We start from the raw sequence: 14937 nt of genomic DNA on the forward strand, positions 1-14937 counted from the left end.
TGAAAAAATAATTTCGATACTATGCTCCCAATAGATCGAACTAAAAAATTTTCTTGGGATTTTTTTTGGAATTGACTTTAACTCTTTAAATCCTAAACTCTGTAAAAATATCGATAAAAAAGTAAATTTAAATGTAATTTTTTCAGTTATCTGTAAATTGAGGAAAAACAACTCGGTTAGAAATAAAATCCTAAGACACTTTTTAAGTTTTATCTTTTGTGAATCTCATAAAAAAAGAATGAAGTCAATATCTAAGTGCAATGGGTGACTTTAACTTCGTTAAAAGTAGTATGGTGTGGTAAAATTTCGTTTTTTTTCTACATCAATTTGAAATTTTTAACGAGATAATTGCTGTTTATTTGAGTAATCAGTGAAATGTGTCAAAAATATTACTATTCAATAGAGGTGAGAATAAACATCAGCTGAATTCTCTCTTTTGTCTTTGTTGTTTCCTAAAGAGACAATTATTTGAGTAAATAATCCATCATAAGACGAACTTTGTTTTGAAATTTAAATGGTTATAACTCTGGATCAAAAAAAGATTTTAAGATCGCGATTCTACCAAAATGGAATCCAGTAACTTTTCTTCCACTTTGACTGAAAAAAATTTTTTGACAAAAAATCGGAAAAAAGGTGTACACATACCATACCTTAAGGTATTCCAGTGTCTATGATAAATCCATGAATGAGTCAAAGGCAGGTTTAGGAGTGACTAGGTAAAGTATGGTGAAATCACTTTTTATCAAAATTGTCTACAGAAACTTTTTTGCGAAGTCAAAAAGGTGAGCTTAAGTTTCATAAATTGTGAAATTACTAGGAATTTCAGAGATAAAACTTTCACGAATCCCTCTTTACGTAATACGTAAAAATTTAACAACTGAAAAAAATAATTTCAGGATTAATTTCTTACCTGGCAGTAAAAGGTCAAACTCGAATTTGGCACACAAATGTTGACTGGATTAATTTGCGAGAAAAACATTGTTTCTGGAACTTGAAAACTAAATGACGTAATAGATTTTGCGATTTTTGGACCTGCTCAAAAAAGCTTCTGTCCGTGAAAATATATACGCTTAAAGTAATTTCTTATCGTTAGCTTTTTTTCTACATAAATTTACAAAGACCCTACTTAAATTTAGCGCAAATTGGAATACAAGAAATTACGCAACCGAAGATACGTTGATACGCCATGATCTTCGTCTGCATCGCTGTCAACTAAAGGGCCAAAACTGTTTTTGATTACAATCATCAGGTTCTCTGGAACATTCGGTTCAATTGATGGAACAAAAACATGCTTATATTCATCTTCTTGCCGAGTATTATCAACATTTAATGATCGATCAATCCCATAAATACATTGCTTCTTCCTGAAGTTTTTATCGAAAAAAAAAAAAAATGTATTAATCTTATTCCGAGCAGGTAATTTTGTTAGGTCCTGAAAACTTTAAAATTGGCTCACTAAAAAGATAGCTCTTGAAAAGAACTAACAAACTCAAATATGACATTTTTTGCTTCAGCCAAGGCAGAGAAGTTGAAACATCATCATTATTAGAAAAAAAAAATTAGGTTTCCCACTGTATTGAAGGAGTTAACAGGCCATATGAAATAGCTCAGGAATCTGTTATTGCAACTATTTGCAGCATTTCAATTTTTTTTGCGTTTAATGGTGTTTTTTCCGCCGAACTAAGATCAGCATGCCAACATCCGACAAACCCTACCCAAAACTTGTCCAGTTAAAAAAGGGGAAAATTCTACATAAGGGCCATTTATGAACCAAATCTACCAGATTTCATTAATTTACTACTTGAAGTACCAGGAAAAGTTTTAGTTGGGGTTCCTTGGCCCAGTATGACGATTTATCTATACAGACAATTCTTAAAATTGATGAATCCCAAAGTATTTAGGTATATATTGTTAGTTAAACAGAGTTAAAAGTTATCGTGCATCTTTCTAGATTCGTAAAAGGGGGAGAATCTTAAAATTTTAAGATTGAAAAGGTATACTATGATTTTGATATCAAATTTAGACCTACGTCAGTTTTTGGTTCCCATATTTCTTCATCTATCTTTGAGCCTGTACCAGCGATTTTATGCAGTCCAGAAATCCACAGTTGATTGGGTGTTTTGTTGTTTTCCGTCTACTTAGTGGGTGGTGGTTCCAACCATTGACAAATGCTTTTAAAGATTTATTGATTTTTGTAGTGTAGACAAAATGCAATGCAAACAAATCTATTTCAGACGACAAGTTCAAATTTCCAGTATTCTCTAAACTGAGAAAAATTGTCTGAAATAATTTAGTAGCTCCGTGATAAACGTCAACCCACAAGCGTTCAATGCGCTGATTATGCACACTCTTGGAAGCAATAAAGCTGCCTCTCCCAAGGCCACGTAAAGGATGCATTAACATAAAACGAGCAACGTCAACGTTTTCACCACCGTGATCACCTCGAACTCTTGAAGGAAGACCGTGTATACAGATAGTTTTTTTGAAAATTTCCAATACAGTAGCAGCTTGATTATTGTTAGCACATGATAGGTAAATAATACGCCTAGAGTAGCCATCAATACACCCGTGTATAACCATCCTGTAACTAAAACAATATCATGATATCAGTATCAATTCATTATCGGTAAAACATTCCCTAAGGTGTGTACCACAGTGATGCTCCACTTTTTCCATATTATTTCGAAGCCTTATTGTACCAAGGTTGAAAAGTGTCCCTAGACACTAAAAATCAAATTTATGAAAATAAAGAAAAACGTCCAGAAAATTTAAATCAAGGAGTGCACTTTTAGCAAATACTTTATATTACAGTATATTGGATATTCTTACCTAATTAGTTTATGGTTTCCATCCATGTGCCACAATGAGAGAGGGCCAGCGACGCGATATTTTCTTCTTAAAACTACTCTTGACTGTAATGACCGAACTATTACTCCCTCAGGATCCACTCTCCTCATTGCTTCTCGTACCCTACGTTCTTGGAGAATCAATCCTCGTGCCAACAGAAAACCCCTCATCTTCTTGTAACCAGTATTAGGATGATCCACAGAATTTCATTTACCACTGCATCAAGTTCATCGTCTGTCATCCTGCTGAAGTTATCTTTTTTGTTTAGAGTGTTTTCACTAAGCCGTCTTTTAATAGTACTGAGGCTTACATGTAGCATCTTCGCAATATCAACATTTTTAAATCCGTTCAACATAATATTCAAGCACTTCAACAGGGATAAAGTATTTTGGAAGTCCGATTTCTTGTGGTACTTTTTGAACAATTTTCACGGGTTGAATTACCATTTTTTCTATTTTAAGCTCATCCTTTAGCTTATAAATACATCGATTGATTATAGAAAACTCCCGCACATTATATAGAGTTTCCAAGTCAGTCAAAATTCTTTCCGTTCTGCATAAAGTGCTAAACACACCCTCTAAGTCATCCATGCTTGCGTCGGGCATTTTAATTATTGACTTTATTTGATGGAAAATCTTCTCAATGTGTTCAATGATAACGTTCAGTCCATTCGGTTGTAACTAAAGTTGAAGATAACAAGATGATAGATGAATACACTGATTTATTGTTAATTGATTTTGGTTAATCCATTAAATGCCATCAATCCGTAATTTCAAATTTTATTTTTTGATTTCTTCAAATGCGTGATCACGCCCCAACTAAGAAAAATTTGTCGCTTCTCGATATGGTTTTTTTTCGGGTTTAGAAACAGGATGACATTATGTTTAGGAATCGGCCGATATCATATGAAGCCATGCCATTGACACTTAATGAGTTAACCAGTTCAGGCTTCTCATTGGTTGATATTAATAAGTTTACACCAACCTTGATCCCAGGACTATCATTGACCTTAGTACAATATTTGATGATATTTTAGGAGACTGGTGAAAAAGACAATGCATTCATGAATTCCAGTCACATATGATTAAGATACGCTACTGAAAAAAAGTTGAATAATTACATAGTATCTGTGACGTCCTGGCTAGTCAAATATATTGGTATATTGATGACCATAAACTTTTTCTTCAAGTTTCTAGCTCTTATTTTATTTTATTTTTATTTTATTAGTTGATTTTTTTACTGAAAGGGAAAAAGCAAGGAAATATAATGTTATTACCATAAAGTCCAAGCATTATGAAACACACATTATGAAACAGTCTTCTGTTTTAAAAGCGACGCTAATTTCCAAACATAATCGAACCCCTCTCACCCCCAAAGGATTAAAATACTAACGCACGCATTCACGGAGTGTTCTCAGAAGCTCCCCAGAATAGATTTAGTTAAAAGTTCACCTTCTTTTCTCCCTGACCAAAAACGACAAATCTTTTATGTTGTGGCTAAAGAAAAATTGCACTATTCACAAACAACCCTATCCCATTTTTACATTAGTCAACTGACATTTGTGGTCATAATGGTTATTTAGACGACCCATCATGGTTGGGTTCGAGAAGAAAGATTTTGAATAAAGGAGTTTTCTAGATTGGCTAAAAAACATTAAATTCAAGGCACTCTGGAAAACAATTTCCTGACTTTTTAAAGATATTTCATAAATACTCCCTGGCTTTTCCAGGTTTTCCTTAAGTAATACTTTTGATGATAATGTTCGCAAAAAAAGTACACTTAAATAAAGACAGATTGACACCCTGTACTTTGAACTAGCAGGAATAAAAGTCAGCATTTATTTAGTCTAAATAAAAAAAACTAAAAACTAAAGACCGGCTTTAAAGAACTTTAAAAACAAAAAATGTACATAATGTATAGCTGAAAAAAGTAAACTAAGGCGAAAATAAAAAAGTGTTTCCGAACGAAAAAAGCTCTCATGCGGCTGGTTGGAAAATATCTTTTTTTGCTATTTTTGTTAACTTAACATCACTGAAACCGAACTTTAACAAAGATAACTTTTTGTAAAAACAGTATGCAGTGAGCCCTGAAATGTATCAACTACAATCGTGGCCAAAACCCCTGTCCATACACCTTTTCAACCTTTAAACCCCCCTCTGCCAAGTTCAATGTTGTTTTCAAGATTTTTAGCCCAGTCCCAACAACTTCCTCATCAACACTGATATTGGGGGAAGGGGTGGACCACTAGTTTTGTCCAGGATTGTACTAACGAAAGTCTGCGGCCAGGTCAGAATAATCTTTTTTTCAACCGGCCGGATTCAGGAAACTCTACATTTTTTTTATTTTCGCCAAATCTATATTTTCTACAATAAACCATCAGTAATACCTTTTGATGAAAATGTTTGCAAAAAATATACATAAACCAAAAGAAAAATTCACACCCTGTACTTTGATAGTGTATGATTTTTGTAACGGACCCTTAAGTCAAATGAACAAAAAAGAACGCTGTCATCTAAATTAAAAATCTAAACCTTTTAAAGAATCGTGAAATGAAAAGATCATAATTCCTATCACTTTTACTTAGGTGAAAAAATGTGACTTCCCAAGCAATTTAAAGTACCTGAAAATCAGACCGGTCTTGGTACGGTATTACGAGCGGTCTAGTAGCGGTCAAATTTTTGTTTTAGATCGGCCTCCAGACTTTCTGGAAATGTGATCTCTAACGGTCGTGGCCGCTTCTAGACGCCCGTAGCCGATCGTTAGACCGGTCGTGGTCGCTCACTAGACCAGTCCTGACCGCTCGTTGGACCGGTCCAGGCCGCTAGTTAGTGATTTTTAGTAACAATCACATCAAGAAAATGTTATAAAAGGATGTCAACCAAGCGATCGGGGCCGGTCCCCAAACTCGTAGCGGCCTTTTGGTAAGTTTTTACCGGTCATTTACCGGCCCTTAAAAGACCGTCTAAAGACCGGTCCCATTTTCAGGTACTTTAATTCGCTTGGGGAGTCACAAATGTTAACTTAAAAAATGAACCAAGAATAATGAACGAAAGATAAACCAAATATATCAATAAAATGCTTATCTCCTATTACTTAGGAGTAATGTATATTTTAACTTGACGGAAATATCAACGTTATACTGTAATGAACGAAAGACACGCTAAATATATCCACACAACAAATGTCGATTAAATAATGTACTAAAGATACGCTAAAAATATATTAAGTCTCGCGTCTATTCTAATAATTTCCAAAAAATGTTATAAAGTTTCGCGACTGTTCTAATAATTTCCAAAAAATGCATTGGCAAATGCGTAGTCGTAAATCTTTAAAATCTTTTCCAGGGGTGGTAGTTCTTCATGCAATAAGTCACGCGGCATTTCTATCTGGTTGGCGCAAATGTGCGCTTTAGGCGTGTAATCGATGACCTTCGCCTTTATCTCTTCACCATTCTCGTCTTCTGGCGTCGATTCATGAGTCTTCTCCTCGACATTTTCCTCTTTGTCTTCATCCTTCGTCTTTTCTAGTGGTGTCTCGCGTGTCTGCTCGTTAACTTCTTTTTCTCCTTGTTCGTCTAATTTTGTTCCACTTTCAACTTCATGAATAGACTTTTCTAAAAATCAAACCTATTTAATTTGATGTACACACCTATGTACGATATACATCAATTAGATACCCGAGATTATATAGCCTTTCATTAATCACTATTTCATGATTTTTCGAATGGTAAAAAATTTTCAATTAATAATTTTGACGACTTTTCTTATATTGGTAGCAAATGAGACATTAATTCCATGGTTCAAACCTTTTAAATTTTGATCTTTCTCATTCAGGGAACGATGGTCAATCCCTAACTAATTTTTACAAATTGAGAAATTGAGAAGAAAAAAAATACACCACCGCCAGACTATAGAAGGTTTGCATTCTGCATTTTGACCTCCAGTATCTCTTCGAGCAATATAATAATTTACCTTGATAATTTTATATGTTACTGTAGAGTCAACAAATGTCATTTTCAGTGGCACAGCAAAGCCCAACTCTGGCACTTCACTGCAACCGGTTATAAAACGCAGTACATGCATAGTGTCTCCCCCCCCTTTATACAGGGGGGGGGGACTAATTTTCCAATTTTGAATGGGTGAGGAGGGAAAATGAAAATTTGAATAGTAAAGGGGGGGGGGAAAGAGGGGGGAAAACATCGATAGTTGGCAAATTTGGTGGGGGAAGTGTGAAATCACTTTAATTTCATCTCAGCAACCAAGGTCAGTCCACATGATATCATGTGATTAGACCATGATTGAAAAATTAACCAATTTTCGTTCTATTTTGTCTAGTATTCCTTTTGCAGCATAATTTTACGTTTGTGTCAGGTTGAAATTTGAGAAATTTATACGGGTATATGGGGGGGAAAATGATATTTTCAGAATTTTCTGGGGGGAAAGCAAAAAAGAGGGGGGAAACTAAAAAACTGAAAAGTCATAGGGGGAAAAAAATTTTAAAAGATTTTAGAGAGATTTAAAAAAATCAAGAATTTGGTGGGGGGAACAAACCATTGAGGACACTATGACATGTCCAAGGGTTATTTCGCCTCTTCGCTTTGCGGCAACTTCTCTCAAATATTTGACGAAGTACGAGTATATGTTCTTTTCCCTGGGTGACCAAATCGATCCATTGGGTTTAAAGTCCGTTTGAATGAGATTCATCAATTATTTCGGGCTCAGTTGGAAGTCAGACTTCCTGAAAAGGTGGGCCAACATGGGAAATTTTTGAAAGACGGTATGGAGGTGGAACACCTCCAGACCTCTGATCAGTTGTTTCATTGGTTCCGTAGCCTTCTCAGAATGATGAAATATCACTTCCAGCTGTTCTTCCTTAAAGCGTGGTTTTCACTTGGCGATAAGAACGAGATAACCACAGTGCGCATGATAAAATACGATAGGATGTTTTCTTATCGCCAGTGAAAACATGCAATTTTTTTGTTATCACATTTTTCTTATCGCATTTTTTGCGACACCCCCTATCTTATCGCATTTTTTGAAAACAAAAATTTTTGTTTTCAAAAAATGCGATAAGAGTGGCGATAGCTCGAATTTTATAATCTTCAAAGAATGCCGACAAAATGTACCTAAAGTGAGTAGATTTCCCTTTCTTTTTTCTAACATTTTGTTGAAATTGATGAAGTGAGTTCATATTGTAGTTGTTTGAAGTGAAGGTGTAGAGCAGAAATTTGAAATGGCTGCCAAGAAAAAATCCCAGACGAAAAGATTGACTGTTGAAGAAGAAGAAAAGCTAGCAGTTTACGTTCAAAAGTACCATTGTCTTTTTGACAAAGCAGACAAAGCATATAAAGTAAGGGATGCTGTTTGTAATTCATGGCAAGAAATCGCGTCAGAATTGGATTTCATACCAAATGGTAAGTAGTAAAATTCTGTTTGCATCTCCATATTGGTCTTTTTTTATTGATTGGCATGATAAATGCATTGTAAGAGGGGGGGTAGATAGAATAGACCTTGTGCAATATCATTGTTTCTAATCAGTATTTCCTTCGTTTATCTTCAGGAGATGCAGCTGAACATGCATTCGGCCTATTGAAGAAACGCTACAGTAAGAAGAAGAATGCTTTGAAGAAGGTTGACAAATCAGGCGCAAAAAGATCTGACGTTGAAAAAGCTGAAACTGCTCTACAACCATACAGATTCATGTTTTGGCTCGATAATTTTATCTATACAAGAGAGAGTAAGAGCAATATCCCGGGGTGTAATGACGAAAGTAAACCTGACGATGATTCTTCACACGACGACGATGATATTGATGAATTTGCTAACGTACCCTCTATGGATAGGCATGACGGAAACTCAGTATTAAAAGAAAATTCTTTTAACGATAATGGTGAGGAAACTGAGAAAGATGCAGATGAGGAGGAGCCAAATACATCCCTTGACACCAGTCGAGCAAGTTCAGTCAATCCAGATCTACCTAATCAGCAGAAAGCACCCAAGAGGCCAGCTCAAAATAAAAAATCTGAGCCAAAGAAGCCTCCTAAAATGAGTAAAAATGCTGACGCTGAACATCTTGTCGAGATGGAATTGAGCCTATTGAGAGATATTGCAAAATCGATGAAAGAAGATTCAAAAGAGGATAAGGAAACTGAGAGAGCTTCTCTTGACCATATTGATGCATATACAAATTCACTCGCTATGCTCAAGTGAGTTACGGCATATCCAAAAAAGAAGTGAAGCACTTCCTATTCTTTAAGAAACTTGTAACTTATATTTTCATAAAATATACAGGATGAGCTTTCCGAAAACTGCTGTATGGAAAATAATTACCCTTGTTATGACGTCATTTAAACGGTTTTTCTTAAAATCCGGGGGTTCGCACTGGAACATTTCACTAAAAATTGAGCGCGAGAAAGTCGTTTAAATTTTTCTAACACCCGTTACAGTAACCCACAAAATCTGCCGGTTCGTCTGATATAATTATTTCACATACATTTGAAGCAGAACTGGTCCACTTTTTAGGATTTACGATATTTCGCATATTATGATGTAATGTTTCCGTTTTTAGAACATAAAACGCGCTTTACCCGTACTAATTTACCCCCGGTTTAATTTTCGGTACCGTAAGTAATTTTGTTGTTGACGACGCGATTTTTTTTAATCAAAACATACAGAAGAACTTTCTTTATCACTTTTACTGTTTTATGGTTTATTGAATTTCTCTGCTTATTTTAATGAATATGTCGCTTATTTAAATGGATAATTTCGTGTTTTGGTTAATGTTTGAATTTTTTTTGTATGAGTGTATGGATTTTTATATAAGTGTGTGGTGAATGATGTTTTGTATAGATGTGGAAAATGTTGTTGGTGAATTGTGGACTGGATTGTGGTGATTTTTATGGACTTTTTTATGTGTAAAATAAGCAAACAATGACAATTTACATGGTGTAATCTCTAATTTTTTTACATACCTCATTCATAATGGCTAACTTTTTCAAATGCTGGTATACGAAAGCCAACATATTTCGGTCAAACAATGACATCCATTCGTCTAAACCGAATCTTAAATACGAAGCTTTTGTTTCTCAGTTTCCGCATTGTCAGATTGAGAGTTACAAATTTGCTTCATATCAAAAAACGTTTCCTGGACCTACTCACAATAAAAAAAATGTCAGCTGCAAAAAAACAAGATATCATTAACAAGTACACTTTAAGATATTTGGAATAATTTGAGTATGGATATGAGGAATTCTCACAATTTTTTTAACTGTATTGCATGCAAGACTGCAGAAGAAAATGAAAAACTTTTAAATCAAAGTCTTCTTGTGAATAAAGAGAATAATAATATACAGCTTATCATTCCTCAGCCAGAGAAGAAATTTAAAGGAGTTGAGAAAGTTGCAGCTCAATCAATTTTAAATGAGGTTAACGGTCAATTTCAAACCATCTTTAATCAAAGTTTTACCGATGTATTGTGTAAGTTAAAGGGTACCGATGTTGAGAAGAAAAAGTCACCAGCTGAAAAAAAGAAGTACATTCGAAAGATCCAGGGCAAGGTAAGTACCAAAATTAGCTTTGTTTCAGAGGGGTAATTTTTAGATAATTACCTCATAAATCGTTTTACATCAATATTATTGTCGCTCTGTCTTAAGTTGACCTTACTTTTAGGTTCTAAATAAATGTCTCCCCCTTGTTAATTTTTGGAAAATTTTCCAACCCCCCCTCCCGGACCTTATTAGGACCCCTGTTTATTAATTTTTAAGAATATTTTCTGCTGTCAAAGAGAAGGCCCCTTATTTTGCTCAAAATAGCCTGATTTTAGCCTTTATTTACCTTACTTTTGGGTTTTCAGAGGTACACTTTTCAACCCCCCGGCAATTAAGTCCCCCCATTTATTAAATTTTGAAAGTTTTATATTCAAACCCCCCCCCCCCCGTTTATTTGGAACTTAAGAGTAGGTAATATTTTTTAAGTGCAGCTCTCACTATATTCTATTTACTAAAAGTCTACTCTGAATTAAATTTTGATTATACTTTTGAAAATCAAACTTTTGACTAAAGCATAGGTATTACTTTGGTGTGTTATATTTTGAATTTTTACTCCATTTTTTATCTTTTTTTCCAGGCTAAAGCTTCTCTAGAAAAGAATTACCAAGAAAAGCAAGCTGACATGATATATGGGACCAGAACATCTTTAAGCAAATACGATAGCCAACGACTTGCATTGAATTTTGAATCGCCAGCTTCGGCAGTTTTGTGTAACAACAAAAGTAAGTGTTTTAACTTTCACTACCTAAAGTGCTGTGTGGAGGATATTGATAGTTTATTCTTTTCTTTAATGTTTTGTCATCTTTTATTTTCAGATCAAAACATTCAATAGCACATAAAATTAAAAAGTAATTACAATTGTTTCATCAATTATTGAATGATCTTTATCCATGTTTTGATCTTGTCACATTGTTGGATTATCATTGGCTTACTGACACAGTAATCAACACGTAATCAACATGGTTGTGCTCGATTATCCGCTACCAGGATGTGGTTTCCAGACACCTGATCATGACGTCATTGGTGCAGCCGCTATCCTCAACCTTCAGTCACACACACACATTATGAATCCGGTACCACAAGCTGCTCCACGACCCAGTGCCCCAAAGCTGATCCGACCAAAGATTCAGGACAACTCAACGTCTGAGGATTGGAATACCTTCATTAGACGCTGGGACACCTTCCGCATTGGCTCTGGAATCACCGACCAAGCTGCTTCCACTCAAGAAAAATACATTTTTTACTAGTAAATTATATTTTTTTAAATTGTAGTCATGTTACCTATATTCAGGAAGCCAAAGTTGAAAAATATTTAGAACCATGTATTCTGCTATTTTTGATTTATAACTCTGATTCACTGTTTATTTGTAGGGAAAGGTAAGATAAAAAAAAAAACAGTGCAATTTCAAAATTGTTGCTTTTTTTCTTCATTTTTTAAGGGAAACAAACTGAGATAGAGACTGGTAAAAAGCGACGTAAGCACAAAAAACCAGCTGATTTTGACTTTGACGGTGATGCTATGGTAAATGAAGTTGAGAGTATGCCTGACAATGCAAAGGTAAAGGAGGCTTTTGTAACTTTTATCTTTTATTCACTATTACCTCAGTTGAAGAGAAACAGTGATAAGGATTGTCAAATAAAATGCTCCAGTCTAGTATGTTACCGGCCACCGAGTTCACTACCTGTGGGTGAACCAGCTTTGGAGCGGAAAGGGTAGCGAGGTTATAATTTTAAATACCCGGCTATTCTACTAAAGGTAACAATTTATGTAATCATCATAATGTAAATAATTACATCTGTGGTGGTTACAAAACGACTCATATCTAAGTTGGATTTTGATACATAAGAGATTTTTTCCATTAAATTCTTCTTTAATCAAATCCATAAATTGAAAACCAAATAGCTTAAACTTTTGTTAGACCAAAAATACACCCACATCTGTATTTTCAATTTTTTATTTTTTTGACCTATTTTTAACTTTCAGATAAATTTTACTGAGATTGCCGACAAGTACAAGATTGTTGATGGTAATAATGGAAACAGTATTGTGATAGAGTATCTGAAAAGTAGAAATGTAAACTTATCCAGACTACACAATCCTTTTGTCAACTTAGACAAATCCAGAAGAGCTTCGTTGAAGTTTTCAGGTATCTAGTCAGCTAATAAACAGATTTTATTGACCCCAGGTATTTTGAGGAATAAGGATTAATTAGAATGAAACTTTGGGGAGAATCACACATTTTATTTCAGGACATAAGAGCAGAAGTCTACAACTTTACTAAAAATCCATACTTTTATTTCGCTGAGTTTAGTTGAAAATAATGTGAATTTAGGCACACTTATCACTTTAGTCTTGCTTGTTTAGAAGTAAATTATGAGTAATAAAATATCATTACTTAGTATCTTTAGCTTTGAAGTTTTTTTAAAATTACTAACTGGTTTTTATTCTAATATGACTTTCTTATGAGTCTCTAGGTGAGCTTTTTTTAGTCCAACATTACTCTAGTTCATTTAATTTTACTATCATTTTAAACCTAATTTTACTAAAATGGTTATCCTTTGGTTATCATTAAAGGCTGCACCATCCTAGGGTAGGTCACCTTGAGTGCTTTCCAGCGGGCTATAAAAGGAATAGATTTAGTTCTGAAATTAAATTTCAAATTATTAAAGACAGCATGGGCGCAGCACACATTTAAGGGGGGGGGGGTCAAGCAGTTACTCCAGAACACTATTTGTACTAACTGATTTTTTGAAAAATCTGTACCCCACCACCACCCTCTGTCACTTAGTACACTGTGTACTAACTGATTTTGAGGGCAAATTTCAATACACCACCCCCAAAATAACCCAAAATCGCATTTTTGGCCCATGCACTTTTCAAAATTTGCCTTTGTTGAAAATATGTTAGAAATTATACATGTTTTAGAAAAAGATGTTTTTTTTATTTTCAAATTTTCAAATTATTTTTTTAAGATTGAAAAATTTCTTTTGTATTTTCCTCCCCAAAAGCCCAATTTTTTCAGAAAAAAATCGATTCTTGGCAGTTAGTACACAAATTTGCTGTTAATCGCCAAGCATACCACCTGCTTTTGCACTTAGTACACTGGGTCTACTAACTGCATTTTGCTAATTTTGAAAATGGACCACCACCATACTAAATGTCATGGGTATCATGTACTAACTGCTTGACCCCCTGCACATTTTAGTATTTCTTATCAGATCAAACTGGTCCTTATTGAAATTGCAGGAACAAATTTATATTTTAGAACTGTAAACCCCTATTCTATTCTAGGTGGTGCTTCATACCCCAAGCTACCTACAGGTAAACAGTTACGGAAACAGATGTCAGATCGAGTTGAGAAAGGACAATATTTGCTTGGGGACCTAGTCGAGGGAAAAACGTACACCAAATTGGTCCAAGTTGATGGTGAAATCGTTAGGGAAAGCTTTATTATTGAAGCACGACGTATTCCCATGGAAGAGATTCGATCGAGGATTTACAAAGAACATTCCGAGCTAGGTATGCTTTTGCTTTCTTATAAATTTATGATCGTGGACCTGCACTTGTTTAATCGTTTGATCAGGTTTGATTTTTATTTATACCATAAAATATATCAAACATTTTTTTGCTCAGGAAGTCACAATTTGAAAGAATATTTGTGTTTAGGCATGAGATTTTGGTTTCTAGACATGTTTTTATAAGAAAACGGGCCAAATTGATTTTTTATAAGCACATAACAAATTACTTAGTCATTAGCTTTCTTTTGAGATTGGTTCATTAAGTTATTTTGTTTTTTTTGCACAATAATAGGTAAACATCATAGGAAAGAGGAAAATTAAACGGCTCTTTACCTAAAGAATCATTACTTATAAGCATAACTCATTTGTTCTTCACTAAATTACTCTTTTTTATTGGATAGATATTTTTTGCCTATATGAAGTCGTATTTCAACAGAATATTGTGTTTGAAACGTCCATTGGTTTTTTTATTTTAGGAATTCTACGCTCAAAAAATCTTCTTAAACGTTATTTGGTTGTCTGGGGAGATCATTCCTCGCACTTGGCCCATGGTGTGCTTTTGTATACGGTGAAGGTGATTTACTCCAAATCGATATTTTATACGGACGAGGAGATGCAACAAAGGTTTGGCGTGGTAGTCAATGTGCAAAGTGTGGTGGAGCAGCCCCAAATATACATATTTGCTCATTGTGGGGATAGTATCGCAGAAAAGCTGTCCTATATAATGTTTAGACGGGAAGATATTCTGAAACTCAAACTAACGATGTTTTTTGGAAGTATTGAAGTTCAAGACGTCATGAGATTTTTTATCGGTATGAATTCGCTAGTATGGATTTGCATAGTTTTGTCATTGGCCCAAGGCTAGCGATAGGGCCTTTCATTTGCAACTCAGTTTTTTTTAGCAAGGGGCAATTTGTTTATAAAATGCTTTTTTTCAATAGAAGAGAGAAAGATTAAGCATACTATACTAAGGATATGTTAATAAAGTTGAAGTGTATAAATTTTTGTTTGAAATATCCGTTCAG

General features: G+C 34.5%; 1 protein-coding gene, 1 long non-coding RNA gene and 1 pseudogene across 2 annotated transcripts; 2 read left to right on the plus strand and 1 right to left on the minus strand.

The window, feature by feature from the left end:
- Positions 1 to 1337: 1337 nt before the first annotated feature.
- On the minus strand, positions 1338 to 3293 carry LOC136820378 (uncharacterized; annotated as a pseudogene).
- Positions 3294 to 8079: 4786 nt separating this feature from the next.
- On the plus strand, positions 8080 to 9056 carry LOC136820379 (uncharacterized). The gene is made up of 2 exons (XM_067076565.1): positions 8080 to 8260; positions 8407 to 9056. The coding sequence occupies exons 1-2, from the start codon at positions 8080 to 8082 to the stop codon at positions 9054 to 9056; spliced, it is 831 nt and encodes a 276-aa protein (XP_066932666.1).
- Positions 9057 to 11835: 2779 nt separating this feature from the next.
- On the plus strand, positions 11836 to 14719 carry LOC136820349 (uncharacterized). The gene is made up of 3 exons (XR_010848567.1): positions 11836 to 11951; positions 13686 to 13913; positions 14389 to 14719. It is a non-coding gene; the product is annotated as an uncharacterized lncRNA (long non-coding RNA).
- Positions 14720 to 14937: the final 218 nt, after the last annotated feature.

Source organism: Clytia hemisphaerica, unplaced genomic scaffold (assembly GCF_902728285.1).
Source record: "Clytia hemisphaerica strain Z4C2 unplaced genomic scaffold, Clytia hemisphaerica genome assembly, whole genome shotgun sequence".
NCBI classification, from domain to species: Eukaryota; Metazoa; Cnidaria; class Hydrozoa; order Leptothecata; family Clytiidae; genus Clytia; species Clytia hemisphaerica.

Coding starts and splice junctions, on each gene's coding strand:
- LOC136820379 (XM_067076565.1), top strand. CDS start 8,080: ATGGCTGCCAAGAAAAAATCCCAGACGAAAAGATTGACTGTTGAAGAA. Junction 8,261..8,406: donor ATTGGATTTCATACCAAATG/GTAAGTAGTAAA, acceptor GTTTATCTTCAG/GAGATGCAGCTGAACATGCA.